Consider the following 15,581-nt stretch of genomic DNA (forward strand, 5'->3'; position numbering starts at 1 on the left):
TAGAGTTTACCAGTAAATAGAGAATTACCAAGTAAATACAGATTACCAGTAAATACTGATTACCAGTAAATAGAGATTACCAGTAAATAGAGATTACCAGAATAGAGGTTGCCAATAAATAGAGATTACCAGTAAAATAGAGATTACCAGTAAATATAGATTTACAGTAAATAGAGATTACCAGTAAATAGAGATTACCAGCAAATAGAGATTGCCAAATAAATATAAGTGACCAGTAAATATAGTTACCAGTAAATAGAGATGACCAGTAAATAGAGATTGCCAGTAAATAGAGATGACCAGTAAATAGGAGATTACCAGTAAAATACAGCTGAAGTCGGAAGTTTACATACACTTATTGAGGTTGGAGTCATTAAAACTAAATTTTCAACCACTCCACAAATTTCTTGTTAATTAATACTTTTGGCAAATTGGTTAGGATTTATGCATGACACAAGTAACTGTTTACAGACAGATTATTTCACTTATAATTCACTGTATCACAATTCCAGTGGGACAGAAGTTTACGAACACTAAATTGACTGTGCCTTTAAACAGCTTGGAAAATTCCAGATAATTATGTAATGGCTTTAGAAGCTTCTGATAGGCTAATTGACATCATTTGAGTCAATTGGAGGTGTACCTGTGGATGTATTTCAAGGCCTACCTTCAAACTCAGTGCCTCTTTGCTTGACATCATGGAAAAATCTAAAGAAATCAGCCAAGAAAAAAAAACGTAGACCTCCACAAGTCTGGTTCATCCTTGGGAGCAATTTCCAAACGCCTGACGTTTGGAACGCCACGTTCATCTGTACAAACAATAGTACGCAAGTATAAACACCATGGGACCACGCAGCCTTCATACCACACAGACAGTGTCACCAGCAAAGCACCCCACACCGTAACACCACCTCCTCCATGCTTTACGGTGGGAAATACAAATGCAGAAATCATCTGTTCACCCACACCGTGTCTCTTACGAACCAAAAATGTCCAATTTGGACTCCAGACCAAAGGACACATTTCCACCGGTCTAATGTCAATTGCTCGTGTTTCTTGGTACAAGCAAGTCTCTTCTTCTTATTGGTGTCCTTTAGTAGTGGTTTCTTTGCAGCAGTTCGACCATGAAGGCCAGATACACAGTCTCCTCTGAACAGTTGATGTTGAGATGTGTCTGTTACTTGAACTCTGTGAAGCATTTATTTGGGCTGCAATTTCTGAGGCTGGTAACTCTAATGAACTTATCCTCTGCAGCAGAGGTAACTCTGGGTCTTCCTTTCCTGTGGCGGTCCTCATGAGAGCCAGTTTCATCATAGCGCTTGATGGTTTTTGCGACTGCACTTGAAGAAACTTCTTGAAATTTTCTGTATTTACTGACCTTCATGTCTTAAAGTAATGATGGACTGTCATTTCTCTTTGCTTATTTGAGCTGTTCTTGCCATAATATGGACTTGATCTTTTACCAAATATGGCTATCTTCTGTATACCACCCCTACCTTGTCACAATACAACTGATTGGCTCAAACGCATTAAGGAAAGGAATTCCACAAATTAACTTAAGGCACACCTGTTAATTAAAATGCATTCCAGGTGACTACCTCATGAAGCTGGTTGAGAGAATTGCAAGAGTGTCCAAAGCTGTCATCAAGGCAAAGGGTGGCTATTTGAAGAATCTCATATCTTTAGATTTGTTTAACACTTTTTTGGTTACTACATGATTCCATATGTGTTATTTCATAGTTTTGATGTCTTCACTATTATTCTACAATGTAGAAAATAGTAAAAATAAAGACAAACCATTGAATGAGTAGGTGTTCTAAAACTTTTGCCCAGTAGTGTAGATTACCAGTTAACTAGTAAATAAGAGATTACCAGTAAACAGAGATTACCAGTAAATATATATTACCAGTAAACAGAGATGACCAGTTAACAAGTAAATAGACATTACCAGTTAATAGAGATTACCAGTAAACAGAGATTACCAGTAAATATAGATGACCAATTAATAGATTACTAGTAAATATAGATTACCAGTTAATACAGATTTACAGTAAATATAGATGACCAGTTAACTGCTGTATTTTCACATATTTCCCTTCCTATGTCTCAAAACGTTGGATCCCCTTAACATTATTTTGTTCCTTTCTACCAATAACCAGTAGTGTTGTGCAAAGTGGATTTGCTCACCATGACAACTATACAGCATTACCCATCTGACTCCAAAAATAAAATGGACATAGCCATTTTTGTCACGCTGCTTCATACAGTGCCCATTGACACAGCACAGGGTGGTGTGATGGCAATTTGGTGCTCTGTGGAACATTTGGTTGCCCTCTAGCCTAAGAGTCACTTCCTGGAGAGAGAGAGTTGATCAGAGTGACATGGAGGATTTGTGGGACTGGGCATCACCCGAAAACCGCCTCAGGTGAAATGTTAGCCGCTGCTCCTGGTTTACACGAGAAAAACACACACACACACACCTATATAAGTCACAGGTCGCTAGAAATTTGTTTTTCATAAATGACACCAACTGTATTTTGTTTTCATGGTCGAATTAAAAGCAAACCAATAATTTTCCTGTCTGATAGCAACAGCAAATGACACGGTATGTACAATAACTAATGTTTCAAATACCTTCTCCATATCTGGTAAATTGTATTTATTCTGCGTAAAGAGACAGTTCAGACCTTTTTAGAAATGTGTTTTCTTTTCAGATTGCTCTTGCCAATGGAATAGTCCCAAAAGTGCAAACCGTACCCATCTTGCATTACAAGGCAGGCTCAATCAAAAGCTCAAAAGTAAAATGTCAAATTCTACTTAAACCAAAGTCTGGTAGGGATAGCGAGAGGCGTTCCAGCTGGACTGTGTTGACCTCCTGTGATCCTGGCTGGGAGCATCAGCTGTGACCTCCGAATCCCCAGGGGTCTGACAATCACATAACATAGCTATCTTAAACCAAACAATAAACAACATTATATAAACAGCAACTGCTATCATTCTTTTCCTGTCAGGCGCATGAGGAGCAACTTCAAGCAAAGTGACCCTACAAAAAGCTATGGTAAATTTATTTTGAGAGGAAAAATGTTTGCAACCCTCATACAATTCAATTCCAATATGTTGTTAAAGCCACAATCTATAAAAAATGTTAATATACACATATGTAGAAGTTTTAGAAATTACTAGAAATCTAGACTGTGACTAAATAAGATCAATATTTGGACTACTCGGGTCAGTTAATCAAGGATCTGCCTGTCCACAAAATATATTAATGAGAAAAGGACAAGATAGGCCTAACACTAGTACAATAGGCAACACTTAAAACTCCAAGATATTCTGACCTGGACAACTTGCAACTTCATCAACATTGGGAGTTTATCCTCGGTGGAGGGTGGGGAGGGACGGGGGACAGATTTACTGTTGCAGCCACTTCAGGAGCCACTGAGTCATCAGCTTCGTACCGCATATTTCCTGGGCTGGAAAGTGACAGGCCGGTTTGTGTTAGAGCCCCCAGGAGCCCCATTCATTAAACATCACTTATACACCATGCCGAGAGGAGAGAGAAACCCGACACCACACCTGGCCCCATCCTCCACATCGCCTCCCATGAAAAAGGGACAGATTTGTGGTTTGCTTTAAGATGGGAGGTTGGGACTGAATATGTTGAGAAGACAGCTTGAAGCTTGCCACACAACAACTCCAGTGTATGATGGGAAGTCTCCTTTTTCTCCCCATGTGATATGGTATTTTTTATACCCTGCACCGGTGAGATCTGATGCTTACACCACATGCCCGAATTGTCCCTTGTGGATTATTAAAGTTGTATTGAATTTGAATTTAGAATGGGTGGAAAGCTCTGCTATACACTTCTAGCAGCAACGTTGCCCTGCTTTGTGTCTTCTGATCGTATCCCAGAGGCACTTCACGCCGTTCTGTTGCAGATGACGCTATAAGACACGTGGTTTAAAAAAGGGGGAGAGAAAGACGACAAAGGCAACAACATATGAGCAGAATTTATATAATGTCATTGTATTAACAACATCAACAAAATGCTGTAAAAAGTCCTACATTCCCTATGTGCCTCCCATCGGGACAGTCTGAACAAACAAGATCTGTTCAACAGACAGTGCTTCATTAATTATTTTACAGTCCATAGATACAACGCAGGAAAAACAAATTATTGTATAGGGTCACAGTAAAAAGTACAGGTAATAATTACAGTTTGTTTTGTTTGTTTTGAAATCATAAAAATCTGTCAGGTCGTACCCCTTCCTAAGCCCTTGCTACCTTTGTTCACAAGAAGTAGTTTTGAGAGTTTTCTTTCAGACTCAAAAGTATGGAAATGCCTTCCTTATGTACTCGTCTTGCTCGTGTTTTTAAAAACCCTCACAGCACCTCAGCAGCACTGGCATTGATTGGTAGTGAGCCACTATTTTAAAGGTTTCAGGCACTGAATGTACTATGGCCAAAGCAGGTTTCATCATATCATTTAATTAACCCTGAATGTAATCGTTATCTATATACAAATAAAAATGTAAGGATGTTCCCTTTACATACCAATGTACAACATAAGTCTGATTAAGTTTACATCTTCATACACAGAGAAGAAAGGGGGATTTAGTATTTTCATTGTCCTGATGGCTTYGGTTTTCACTCGAGCCATCGGTATGCATTCAACTCTCAAATGTAGAATTGATTTGTAGGCAGTGGATGAACAAGGTTTCRTTGATTGACACTGGTGTTAAAGCAACACCGTGGTCCTCTGATCCATCCAGAGTTCATGGGATTGACAATAACAGGGGGGTGAGTTGTATTCCTTCATCTCCTTCAGAATAGGGATTACAAGTCCCGCCCTTTCTTGTTTTCTATGTCTGTGTATTCCTAAAAGGACAAAGGGCAGGCAGAGAACTTTAGCTCTGATATGGCTGACGAGTGGAGACCCTTCTGTGAAGACATGGGAGTTTAGGAGGCAGCTCTTAATTATCTAGGATCAAGATGCATCTCCCTCATAGCCGCGAGAAGTAAGGGTGTCGAGGGTGCTACAGCGCCCCCTGATGAATCTAAATAAAATATATTTTTCCCACAAAATTAGTGAACTAGGCCTTTACTGTATGAGCAGAGAACAAAAAAACATCTTCCTGCGGCCTTGATCTCCCTCTCTTTTTATTTCTCATCATCTCTGACTCTTATTATATCGCTGACTGTGACACTCTTCACTCTCTCTCCATCGGCCCTCTGCTGTGAGAGTGAAGTCAGTCAGGGTCCAGACAGTGGCTGCACGGTCCGGGCTTCAGAACAGTGGCTCCAACGGTCCGGGCTTCAGACAGTGGCTCCACGGTCCCGGGCTTCAGACAGTGGCTCCACGGGTCCCGGGCTTCAGACAGTGGTCCACGGTCCGGGCTTCAAGACAGTGGCTCCACGGTCCGGGCTTTCAGACAGTGGCTCCACGGTCCGGGCTTCAGACAGTGGCTCCACGGTCCGGGCTTCAGACAGTGGCTCCACGGTGGTCAGACAGTGGCTCCACGGTCGGTCAGACAGTGGTCCACGGTCCCGGGCTTCAGACGAGTGGCTCCACGGTCCGGGCTTCAGACAGTGGCTCCAGGGTCCAGACAGTGGCTCCAGGGTCCAGACAGTGGCTCCAGGGTCCAGACAGTGGCTCCAGGGTCTATCCTCTACTTCTTCTCCTTCTGGAAGCTGAAACTGGTGCGCCGGCTCAGTTTACGCTGCTTCTGGGCAAAGTAGTCCGCCCGCGACGTGCTGGCCCGAGACTCCAGGATGTAGTTCACCTGAGAATGAAAAACAAGGGATTGTGGGAAGTGTTTCAATCACAATATGTAGAAACATATGTATACTACGCTACATAGCTTGTACAACTGGTTATTTTGTCACAGAGAAAAAAACATATTGCTGTTGAAATTTCAACTAGTCACAATTAATAAACAATTAGAAAATCCAATAGCAGGACATATYGCTTTTTCAAGTGGCATGGGAAACCAGATGACTGACAGTCAGAATGACACGCTCATGTCTCGTTACATCCAGTAGATGTCACTAAACGGGAACATATGTTACTTTAAGGAGAAACATGGACAGACGTAAGAGCAGGGACGGCGGAGGTGATGATAACGTTGATCATTTTAATGGAGGTTTAATACCTAGACCTGAGATATAAAAAGCTAAGCCTTTGGCCTTAAAGAGAGAAGGGATACTTAAAAAAACTAGTTTTAAAGACAGAATTACCACGCCCTGTGGGATCCTCCTCATCCATGCTGTTTTATGGGTAAAGGCATAAACATGCTGTCAATAATTTCATGGCTAGTAAAATCCTTGGCATTCACATGGAAACCCTGTGCTTTGACCAAAACATTCACACTCAGTTTTTTTTTATATGGTCTGGTGTTTGGTTATAATGTGCCTCAAGGGCACAGCTGTGATGTGTGTGACTACAACTTTTATGATGACGGGAAGCGAGGGGGCCCACTCAAACAAGAGAGATGAGAGGTATGAGTTTGGATCAGATGAACATTCAAAATAGAGAATAGAGAAATATTGTTGCTGTAAATATATCAACCATTTAAAAAAAATGTAAGTACCATGTTTGTTTCCCTCACCTAATGTCCTCTCCTCATCTGCTTTATACAGAGGTATAAATATATTTATAAATATATTGCCCTTGTTTTTCGACCCCCCCAAGCCACATTGGCTTGTAGTAATGAAAGCATTATTCCCTGCAATGTGTGATCACGCTCAAGAGGAATACCCCAGGGGTCAACTCCGGGCCCACTGAAATTTCGAGATGGAATCATCAGGATAAGGACACTCATGGTTCACAACTGCCAACCCCGGTTGACATGCCTCCACCGAGCCACGCCGATGACACGCTACTTAAAGCCCTGTCCCCTGAGAGTAGGGGACTAGAGTCCTCACAATTACCTGCAATTTCACCCTACCTTCTCTGGCCTTCAACCTTCACCCCACCTGCCCTGGCCTTCAACCTTCACCCCACCTGCACTTCAACCTTCACCTCACCTGCTCTGGGCCTTCAAACCTTCACCACCTGCCCTGGCCTTCAGCTTCACCGACCTACCCTGGCCTTCAACCATTCACCCCACTACCCTGGCCTTCAACGTTCACCCCACCTGCTCTGGCCTTCAACCTTTCACCACTGCCCTGGCTTCAACTTCACCTCACCTACTCCCTGGCTTCACACCTTCCCCCCACCTGCCCTGGCCTTCAACCTTCACCCAACTCCCCTGGCCTTCAACCTTCACCCACCTGCCCTGGCTTCACTTCACGCCACCTGCCCTGGCCTTCAACCTTCACACCCCACCTGCCCTGGCCTTCAACTTCACCCCACCTGCCCTGGCTTCAACCTTCCAACTGCCTGGCCTTCAACCTTCACCCACCTGCCTGGCCCTTCAACCTGTCACACCACCTGCCCTGGCCTTCAACCTTCACCGCCACTTCCCTGCCCTGGCTTCAACCTTCACCAACTGGCCAGCTGCCTACCTTCACCCACCTGCCCTGGCTTCAACTTCACCCAACCTGCCTGGCTTCATACTTCACCAACCTGCCTGGCCTTCAACCTTCACCGCTGCACCTCTGCCTGGCCTTCACCCTTCACCCCACCTGCCTGGCCTTACCTTCACCCACTCTCGGCCTTCAACCTTCACCCAACCTGCCCTGGCCTTCAACCTTCACCCACCTGCCTTTGCCTTACCCTTCAGCCAACTGCCCTGGCCTTCAACCTTCACCCACCTGCCTGGCCTTCAACCTTCACCCCACCTGCCCTGGCCTTCAACCTTCACCCACCTGCCCTGGCCTTCAACTTCACCCACCTGCCTGGCCTTCACCTTCACCCCACTGCCTGGCCTTCAACCTTCACCCAACCTGCCCTGGCCTCAACCTTCACCCACCGTGCCCTGGCCTTCAACCTTTCCCCACCTGCCGCTGGCCTTCAACCTTCACCCCACCTGCCCTGGCCTTCAACTTCACCCCCACCTGCCCTGGCCTTCAACCTTCACACCACCTGCCCCTGGCCTTCAACCTTCACCCCACCTGCCTGGCCTTCAACTTCACCGCCACTGCTTCAACCTTCACCCCACCTGCTAACCTGCGCCTTCAACTTGCACCCTGGACCTGCCGCCTGGCCTTCAACCTTCACGCCACCTGCCCTGGCCTTCACCTTCACCCGACGCTGCCCTGGCCTTGCAACGGCTTCACGCGCCCACCTGCCCTGGCCTTCAGGAGATGCTTTCCCATGCTCCACTTTCAAGACTTATTACGGAAAGGTCCTTAAAAGTAAATTAATCATCATTAATGCTAATTAAAGAGAGTATCATTATCTTCCGTATTTTAATGGTTACAGTTGAATTATCATACGCCGATGTGGTAAAAATGCCTCACGGCCTTAATCTACATTTTTAATAGGATATTTCATATTTGCATCTCTGAGTGCACATACAATTAGGTTTTTAACCCTACGGGTATGTGGGAAACTGCATAATAATATAGTCAAACTGTCAATATCTGTCAATAGTGACTTGTACCCTGCAGACCTGACTTTGTAAAGTAGATGAAGTGGCTGCTAAAACAACATATTTCCATGTGATACGGAGGCAAAAGGGTACATGGACCCACCCTATTACTCACCTTAAGCACGATCTCATTGACAGTAGCAGCATCAGACTCAAAGTACAGGGGCTTGTAGTCGTGGTTGCTGAGGTATGTGAGCTTGAATATTGCATGACCTGCAACACAAAGGAGGAAGAGGAAGTTAAATACAAGACAGTAAAACAAGGAATTTACACAAACCAAGAGACTGTAAAATCATTGTCCCCACAGCTGGGATAAGGCTCACCTTTATATTACAGTCAAGGGACAGGGCCTAGACCTTTATATAAGTATTCAGACCCCTTGACTTTGTCCACATTTTGTTACGTTATTCTAAAATGGATTCAATTGTTTTTCCTCCCATAATGACAAAGCAAAAACAGCTWYTTTTTTTTTTTGCAAATGTATTAAAAATCTAATATTTAAATATCACATTTAAATAGGTATTCAGACCCTTTACKCAGTACTTTGTTGAAGCACCTTTGGCAGCGATTACAGCCTTGAATTTTCTTGGGTATGACGCTACATGCTTGGCACACCTGTATTTGGGGAGGTTCTCCCATTCTTCTCTGCAGAATCTGTCAAGCTCTGTCAGGTTGAATGGGGAGAGCCACTGTACAGCTATTTTCAGGTCTCTCCAGAAATGCTAGATCGGGTTCAAGTCCGGGGATGGCTGAGCCACTCAAGGAGAGTGAGACTTGTCCCGAAGCCACTCCTGCGTTGTCTTGGCTGTGTGCTTAGGGTCGTTGTCCAGTTGGAAGGTGAACTACCCCAGTCTGAGATCCTCAGCGCTCTGGAGCAGGTTTTCATCAAGGATCATTCATCTTTCCCTGGATCCTGACTAGTCTCCCAGTCCCTGACGCTAAAAAACATCCCCACAGCACGATGCTGCCACCACCATGCTTCACCGTAGGGATGGTGCCAAGTTTCCTCCAGACGTGACACTTGACATTCAGGCTAAAGAGTTCAATCTTGGTTTCATCAGACCAGAGAATCTTGTTTCATGATCTGAGAGTCCCTTGGGTGCCTTTTGGCAAACTTCAAGAGGTCTGTCATGTGCCTTTTATTAAGGAGTGGCTTCCGTCTGGCCACTCTACCATAAAAGGCCTGATTGGTGGAGTGCTGCAGAGATGATTGTTCTTCTGGAAGGTTCTCCCATCTCCACAGAGGAACTCTGGAGCTCTGTCAGAGTGACCATCGGGTTCTTGGTCACCTTCCTGACCAAGGCCCTTCTCCACCGATTGCTCAGTTTGGCCAGGCGGCCAGCTCTAGTAAGAGTCTTAGTGGTTCCAAACATGTTACATTTAAGAATGATGGAGGCCAATGTGTTCTTGGGGACCTGCAATGCTACAGAAATGTTTCGGTACCCTTCCCCAGATCTGTGCCTCGACACAGTCGTGTCTCGGCGCTCAACGGACAATTCCTTCGACCTCATGGCTTGGTTTTTGCTCTGACATGTACTGTCAATTGTGGGACCTTATATAGACAGGTGTGCCTTTCCAAATCATGTCCAATCAATTGAATTTACCACAGGTGGACTCCAATCAAGTTGTAGAAACATCTCATGGATGATCAATGGAAACATTATGCACCTGAGCTCAATTTCGAGTCTCATGACAAAGGGTCTGAAACCTTATGTAAATAAGGTAATTCTGTTCTAAAAAAACAGTTTTTTCTTTTTCTTTATGGGGTATTGTGATGTCACTATGGGGTATTGTGATGTCACTATKGGGTATTGTGTGTAGATTGATGAGGAAACATTTATATTTAATCCATTTTAGAATAAAGCTGTAACGTAACAAAATGTGGAAAAAGTCAAGGGGTCTGTACACTTTCCGAACGCAATGTGTCACTGGAGAGTGGACGCTGCTGTTCACTTGAATTAGAACGCCATGTTTTTAAAAATCGTTATAGTTACCGTCCTGGTTTCAGACAATAAAGAACATTTTCATTTTGTAGAGGCTATCCCTGAGGTAAACTGATTGGGTGTCTGTGTGTGTCCGCACCCAGACCTGGTTAAATAAAGGTGAAATAAAAATAAGAAACATGAGAAAGGCCTACGCGTTGTTTTTTGTGTGTACCAAAAGTTTATGGCAAATTCTTTGGTTATAATGAAGAAAAAGACCTCGAGAACCTCAAATGTGATCTATTACAAGATGTATGTTTATTGTCTTTTGTGAAGTTTATAAATTAGGCTACACTTTCAATGTTTATTTCAAAACAAGTTGCTGAAAATTACATTATTACTTTGATCAGTGTATATATTGCATATTTCTACTTTGCGTAGCTAGCCTATAAATTCTAGCTACATCATCATGAAGATAATGACATTCATATCCATAATTAGGCTTTCCGAATGCACTGTATTACAGTCAAGGGACAGGGCCTAGACCTTTATATTACAGCCAAGGGACAGGGCCTAGACCTTTATATTACAGTCAAGGGACAGGGCCTAGACCTTTATATTACAGTCAAGGGACAGGGCCTAGACCTTTATATTACAGTCAAGGGACAGGGCCTAGACTGTGGGAGCACCACAGAGTACCACGTCTATTAATGGGAAAAGTGCTTTTAGTCAAATAAAAGCCAAGGTGAAGCAGTAAACCCCCAAGGTGAAGCATTAAACCCCCAAGGTGAAGCAGTAAACCCCCAAGGTGAAGCAGTAAACCCCCAAGGTGAAGCAGTAAACCCCCAAGGTGAAGCAGTAAACCCCCAAGGTGAAGCAGTAAACCCCCAACGTGAAGCAGTAAACCCCCAACGTGAAGCAGTAAACCCAACGCACAAATCAATAACATCTACTGGTAGTTCAATGTGCGTATGAGAAAAAAAAAAAAAAAGGGGATGACTACACACAGTACTGTACACACAAACATCAGATTCTACTACACACAGTACTGTACACACAAACATCAGATTCTACTACACACAGTACTGTACAGCACGACAAACATCAGATTCTACTACACCAGTACTGTACACACAAACATCAGATTCTACTACACACATACTGTACAACAAACATCAGATTCACTCACCACAGTACTGTACACACAAACATCAGATTCTACTACACACCAGTACTGTAACACACAAACATCAGATTCTACTACACACAGTACTGTACACACAAACATCAGATTCTACTACACACAGTACTGTACACCACAAACATCAGATTCTAGCTACAAGACACGGTGTCCAAGAGTGAAACGGTAGAAGTTCCTCATTTAAGGAACATCACCATGGTAATGCTTTCATGCTATGTCGTTACTGATTGATGGAGGGGGGGGGGCTTTTAATTCAGCTTCCTTGAGCATCTCTGTGCAATCTACAACAATGAAAGTTTACATCAACTGAGTGAATTCTGTTGGATGTTCTCCTGCTTGGCTACGTTACCTCGTCTCTACCCCTCCCTTGTCTTTTGGTCTCTCCTGTAGGCGTTTCTGATTTCGTGGCTAACCTTGTGCTCTGAACAACCCATTCATTACTGTTAATGCATTGCCATCTCATGTAAATCAACCAGGGGGCTCAATAAGCAAGTGAAGGCTAACATATGCAGATGTACAATTCCCAAAAGTATCACCCCCCCAACTCCATATATCTGAGAGTCTAGCCAATTAGCCACAATCAATTCTGGGGGATTTAAGTGGCTGGTATTAATTCATTTTTCTGCCCGCAACTTTCCTCAAAAAGAGGTCTGGTCTACGAAGAACAGGACACTAGAATCATGCATCTTGGGCAATAAAAATCTGTGCAAAGACAGCATGTCAAAGCTGGGGAAAAATGGCTCTTGCTAATGGATTCTCAACAGAAAATAGCTTTTAAGTAATCAATCTTTTTGTTTTTTTTATTCAAGAAAAAAACACATTTTTCTCATTAAAGGAGCTGGGTGTCACGGCCTCTTTGTGGCTATATGGCGTAATGAAGACGGCATTACCATTGATCACAATTATAAGGGCTCATGCTGATATCCCGTCGATTACCACACCACTTCCTTGTTTCACTAACAAATACGTAAACAGATTCATTTCAACTCCCTTGCAAGCCACTCTGAAATACACATTTTGAATTATACCCAAGATAGGAAAAAGAACGATTAACATACACTGAACAAAAATATAAATGCACCATGCAACAATTTAAACAATTTCAAAGTTCATATTAGGAAATCGGTCAATTTGAATAAATTCATTAGGCCCTAATCTATGGCTTTCACGTGACTGGGCAGGGGCGCAGCCATGGGTGGGACTGGGAGGACATAGGCCCACCCACTTGGGAGCTATGCCCAACCAATCAGAATTCRTTTTTCCCCACAAAAGGGCTTTTTTTTACAGACAGAAATACTCCTCAGTTTCATCAACTGTCCAGGTGGCTGGTCTCAGACGATCCCGCAGGTGGAAGGATGCGTAGGTCCTGGGCTGTYGTGGTTACACGTGGTTTGTGGTTGTGAGGCTGGTTGGACTTACTGACAGATTCTAAGGTGGCTTATGGTAGAGAAATTAACATTCAMATTTCTGGCAACAGCTATGGAGAACATTCCTGCAGCCAGCATGCCAATTGGACGCTCCCTCAAAACTTGAGACATCTGTGGCATTGTGTTGTGTGACAAAACTGCACATTTTAGAATGGCCGTTTATTGTCCCCAGCACAAGGTTCATCTGTGTAATGACCGTGCTGTTTAATCAGTTTCTTGATATGCAACACCTGTCAGGTGGATGGACTATCTTGGTAAAGATAAGCTTTCTGTGCGTATAGAACATTTCTGGGATCTTTTATTTCAGCTCATGAAACATGGGACCAACACTTTACATGTTGCGTTTATATTTTTGTTCAGTATAGTAATCATTTCAATAATTTTATCCTTTTAAGACGCATTTAGAAATGATACTTCTCATTGTGAGAAGCGTGGTCGACCCCCACGCGTCAAAGAGATGTCAAGAGGTTAATCTGTAACTATTGAGGATTATTCTAGTCAGGCATCAAAGAKATGTCAAGTGGTTAATCTGTATCAGCCTCAATGCCATTGGTAGACACTGCATGTAGTGTTCGCACATCGCTATGTCCCAACACCAGAATCTCTTCTATATAAAAAGGAAAGTGACTCGGCCTCCTATCAGACACCAGTACTCTACCAGAGACTATTATCTAGCGGAACCGGCGACGTGGAACAAATGTCTCGCCCAAAGTGAGGAAGGCAGTGCAGGGAGGAAGACAATGGAGGAGGCGCGCTGTGGCTTTCTTCCCTCGACGTGTGTCTGCAGACAGGAGCAAGGCCTTCATTAACTCTGACACCGGCTCTTAAGTATCCCTTTATTTGAGGGGTAAGAATAGAGACTTACGTATCCCTTCATTAGAGGGGCTGTTCATTGACTACAGCTCAGCATTCAACACTATAGTACCCTCCAAACTCAKCTTTAAGCTTGAGACCCTGAGTCTCGACCACGCCCTGTGCAACTGGGTCCTGGACTTTCTGGCCGGCCGCGCCCAGGTGGTGAGGGTAGGAAACAACATCTCCACCCCGCTGATCCTCAACACTGGAGCCCCACAAGGGTGCGTTCTCAGCCCTCTCCTGTAGTCCCTGTTCACTCATGACTATGTCGCCATGCACGCCTCCAACTCAATCATCAAGTTTGCAGACGACACTACAGTGGTAGGCTTGATTACCAACAACGACGAGAACAGCCTACAGGGAAGTGGTGAGACCCTCGGAGATTAGGTGGACTTGCAGAAACAGCCGAGGGAGGCTCCCCAATCCACCGACGGGACGTAGTTAGTGGAGAAGGGTGGAAAGTAGAGGTCGACCGATTATCGGCTGGCTAACAATGGGTTAATCGGCCTTTTTTTGGATGTCCGATATGAGTCGATTACATTCGCAATCTCACGAAGGAGACTAAGTGGCAGGCTGACCACCTGTTACGCGAGTGCAGCATCAGAAGGACGCTTGTGGCTGCACAGGAGACAAGGTCAGTTGCTACGCTAGCATAAACGTATCTTATAGAAAAACTATCAATCTTCAAGCATAATCACTAGTTAATTAACACTATGGTTGATGAATTACTAAGGTAATAGGTTGTCCTTGAGTTGCATATACATCAATGCTGCCTGTAATTTACATCAAATCACAGCCTACTTCAACTTCGCCAAACAGTGATGATTCTTAACAAAAGGCGCATTCGCAAAAAAACACAATCGTTTGCCACAAATTGTACCTCACATAAACATCAATGCCTTTTCTTAAAAATCAATACACAGAAATATATTTCGTTGAAACATGGCATATTTTATTAAAAAATGGATAGTAACAATATTAACTTGGCGAAAATTATTCACGCTCTACGCGTTCAGTGCAAGCAGAGTCAGGGCATATGCCAGCGTTTGGCCAACCTGGCTGCGGTTTGCGGACTGTGTGAAGACCATTCCTAACAAAGGACCGTAATTCTGTTACCCAAATACATAATTATGACAACATTTAAGGTTTTGCAATGTAACAGCAATATTTAGACTTAGTGTTGCCACCCGTTCGATAAAATATTCACTGAAAGAACAAACATTTTGTTTTCGAAATGATAGTTTCCGGATTTGACCATATTAATGAACTAAGGCTTGTATTTCTGTGTGTTTATTATATTATAAYTAAGTCTATGATTTGATATTTGATAGAGCAGTCTGACTGAGCGGTGGTAGGGAGCAGCAGGCTTGTTAGCATTCATTAAAACAGCACTTTACTGCGTTTGCCAGCAGCTCTCAGCAATGCTTGAAGCACAGCGCTGTTTATGACTTCAAGCCTATCAACTCCTGAGTTTAGGCTGGCAATAATAAAGTACCTATTAGAACATCCAATAGTCACAGGTATATGAAATGCAAATGGTTTAGAGAGAAATAGTTGACGCGTCATAAATCCTATAATATCTACAACCTAAAATTTCCTAACTGGGAATATTGAAGACTCATGTTAAAAGGAACCACCAGCT

General features: G+C 43.5%; 1 protein-coding gene across 1 annotated transcript in view; it reads right to left on the reverse strand.

The window, feature by feature from the left end:
- Window positions 1-5,594: 5,594 nt before the first annotated feature.
- mapkap1 (MAPK associated protein 1) overlaps window positions 5,595-15,581 on the reverse strand; it is a 152,153-nt gene continuing 142,166 nt past the window's right edge. Inside the window, 2 exon segments of the mRNA XM_070439145.1 lie at window positions 5,595-5,783; window positions 8,650-8,747. Of these exon segments, the coding sequence (XP_070295246.1) occupies window positions 5,670-5,783; window positions 8,650-8,747 (212 nt within the window). The 3' untranslated portion in view covers window positions 5,595-5,669.

The sequence above is a fragment of the Salvelinus sp. IW2-2015 genome, unplaced genomic scaffold (assembly GCF_002910315.2).
Source record: "Salvelinus sp. IW2-2015 unplaced genomic scaffold, ASM291031v2 Un_scaffold1436, whole genome shotgun sequence".
Taxonomy (NCBI): Eukaryota; Metazoa; Chordata; class Actinopteri; order Salmoniformes; family Salmonidae; genus Salvelinus; species Salvelinus sp. IW2-2015.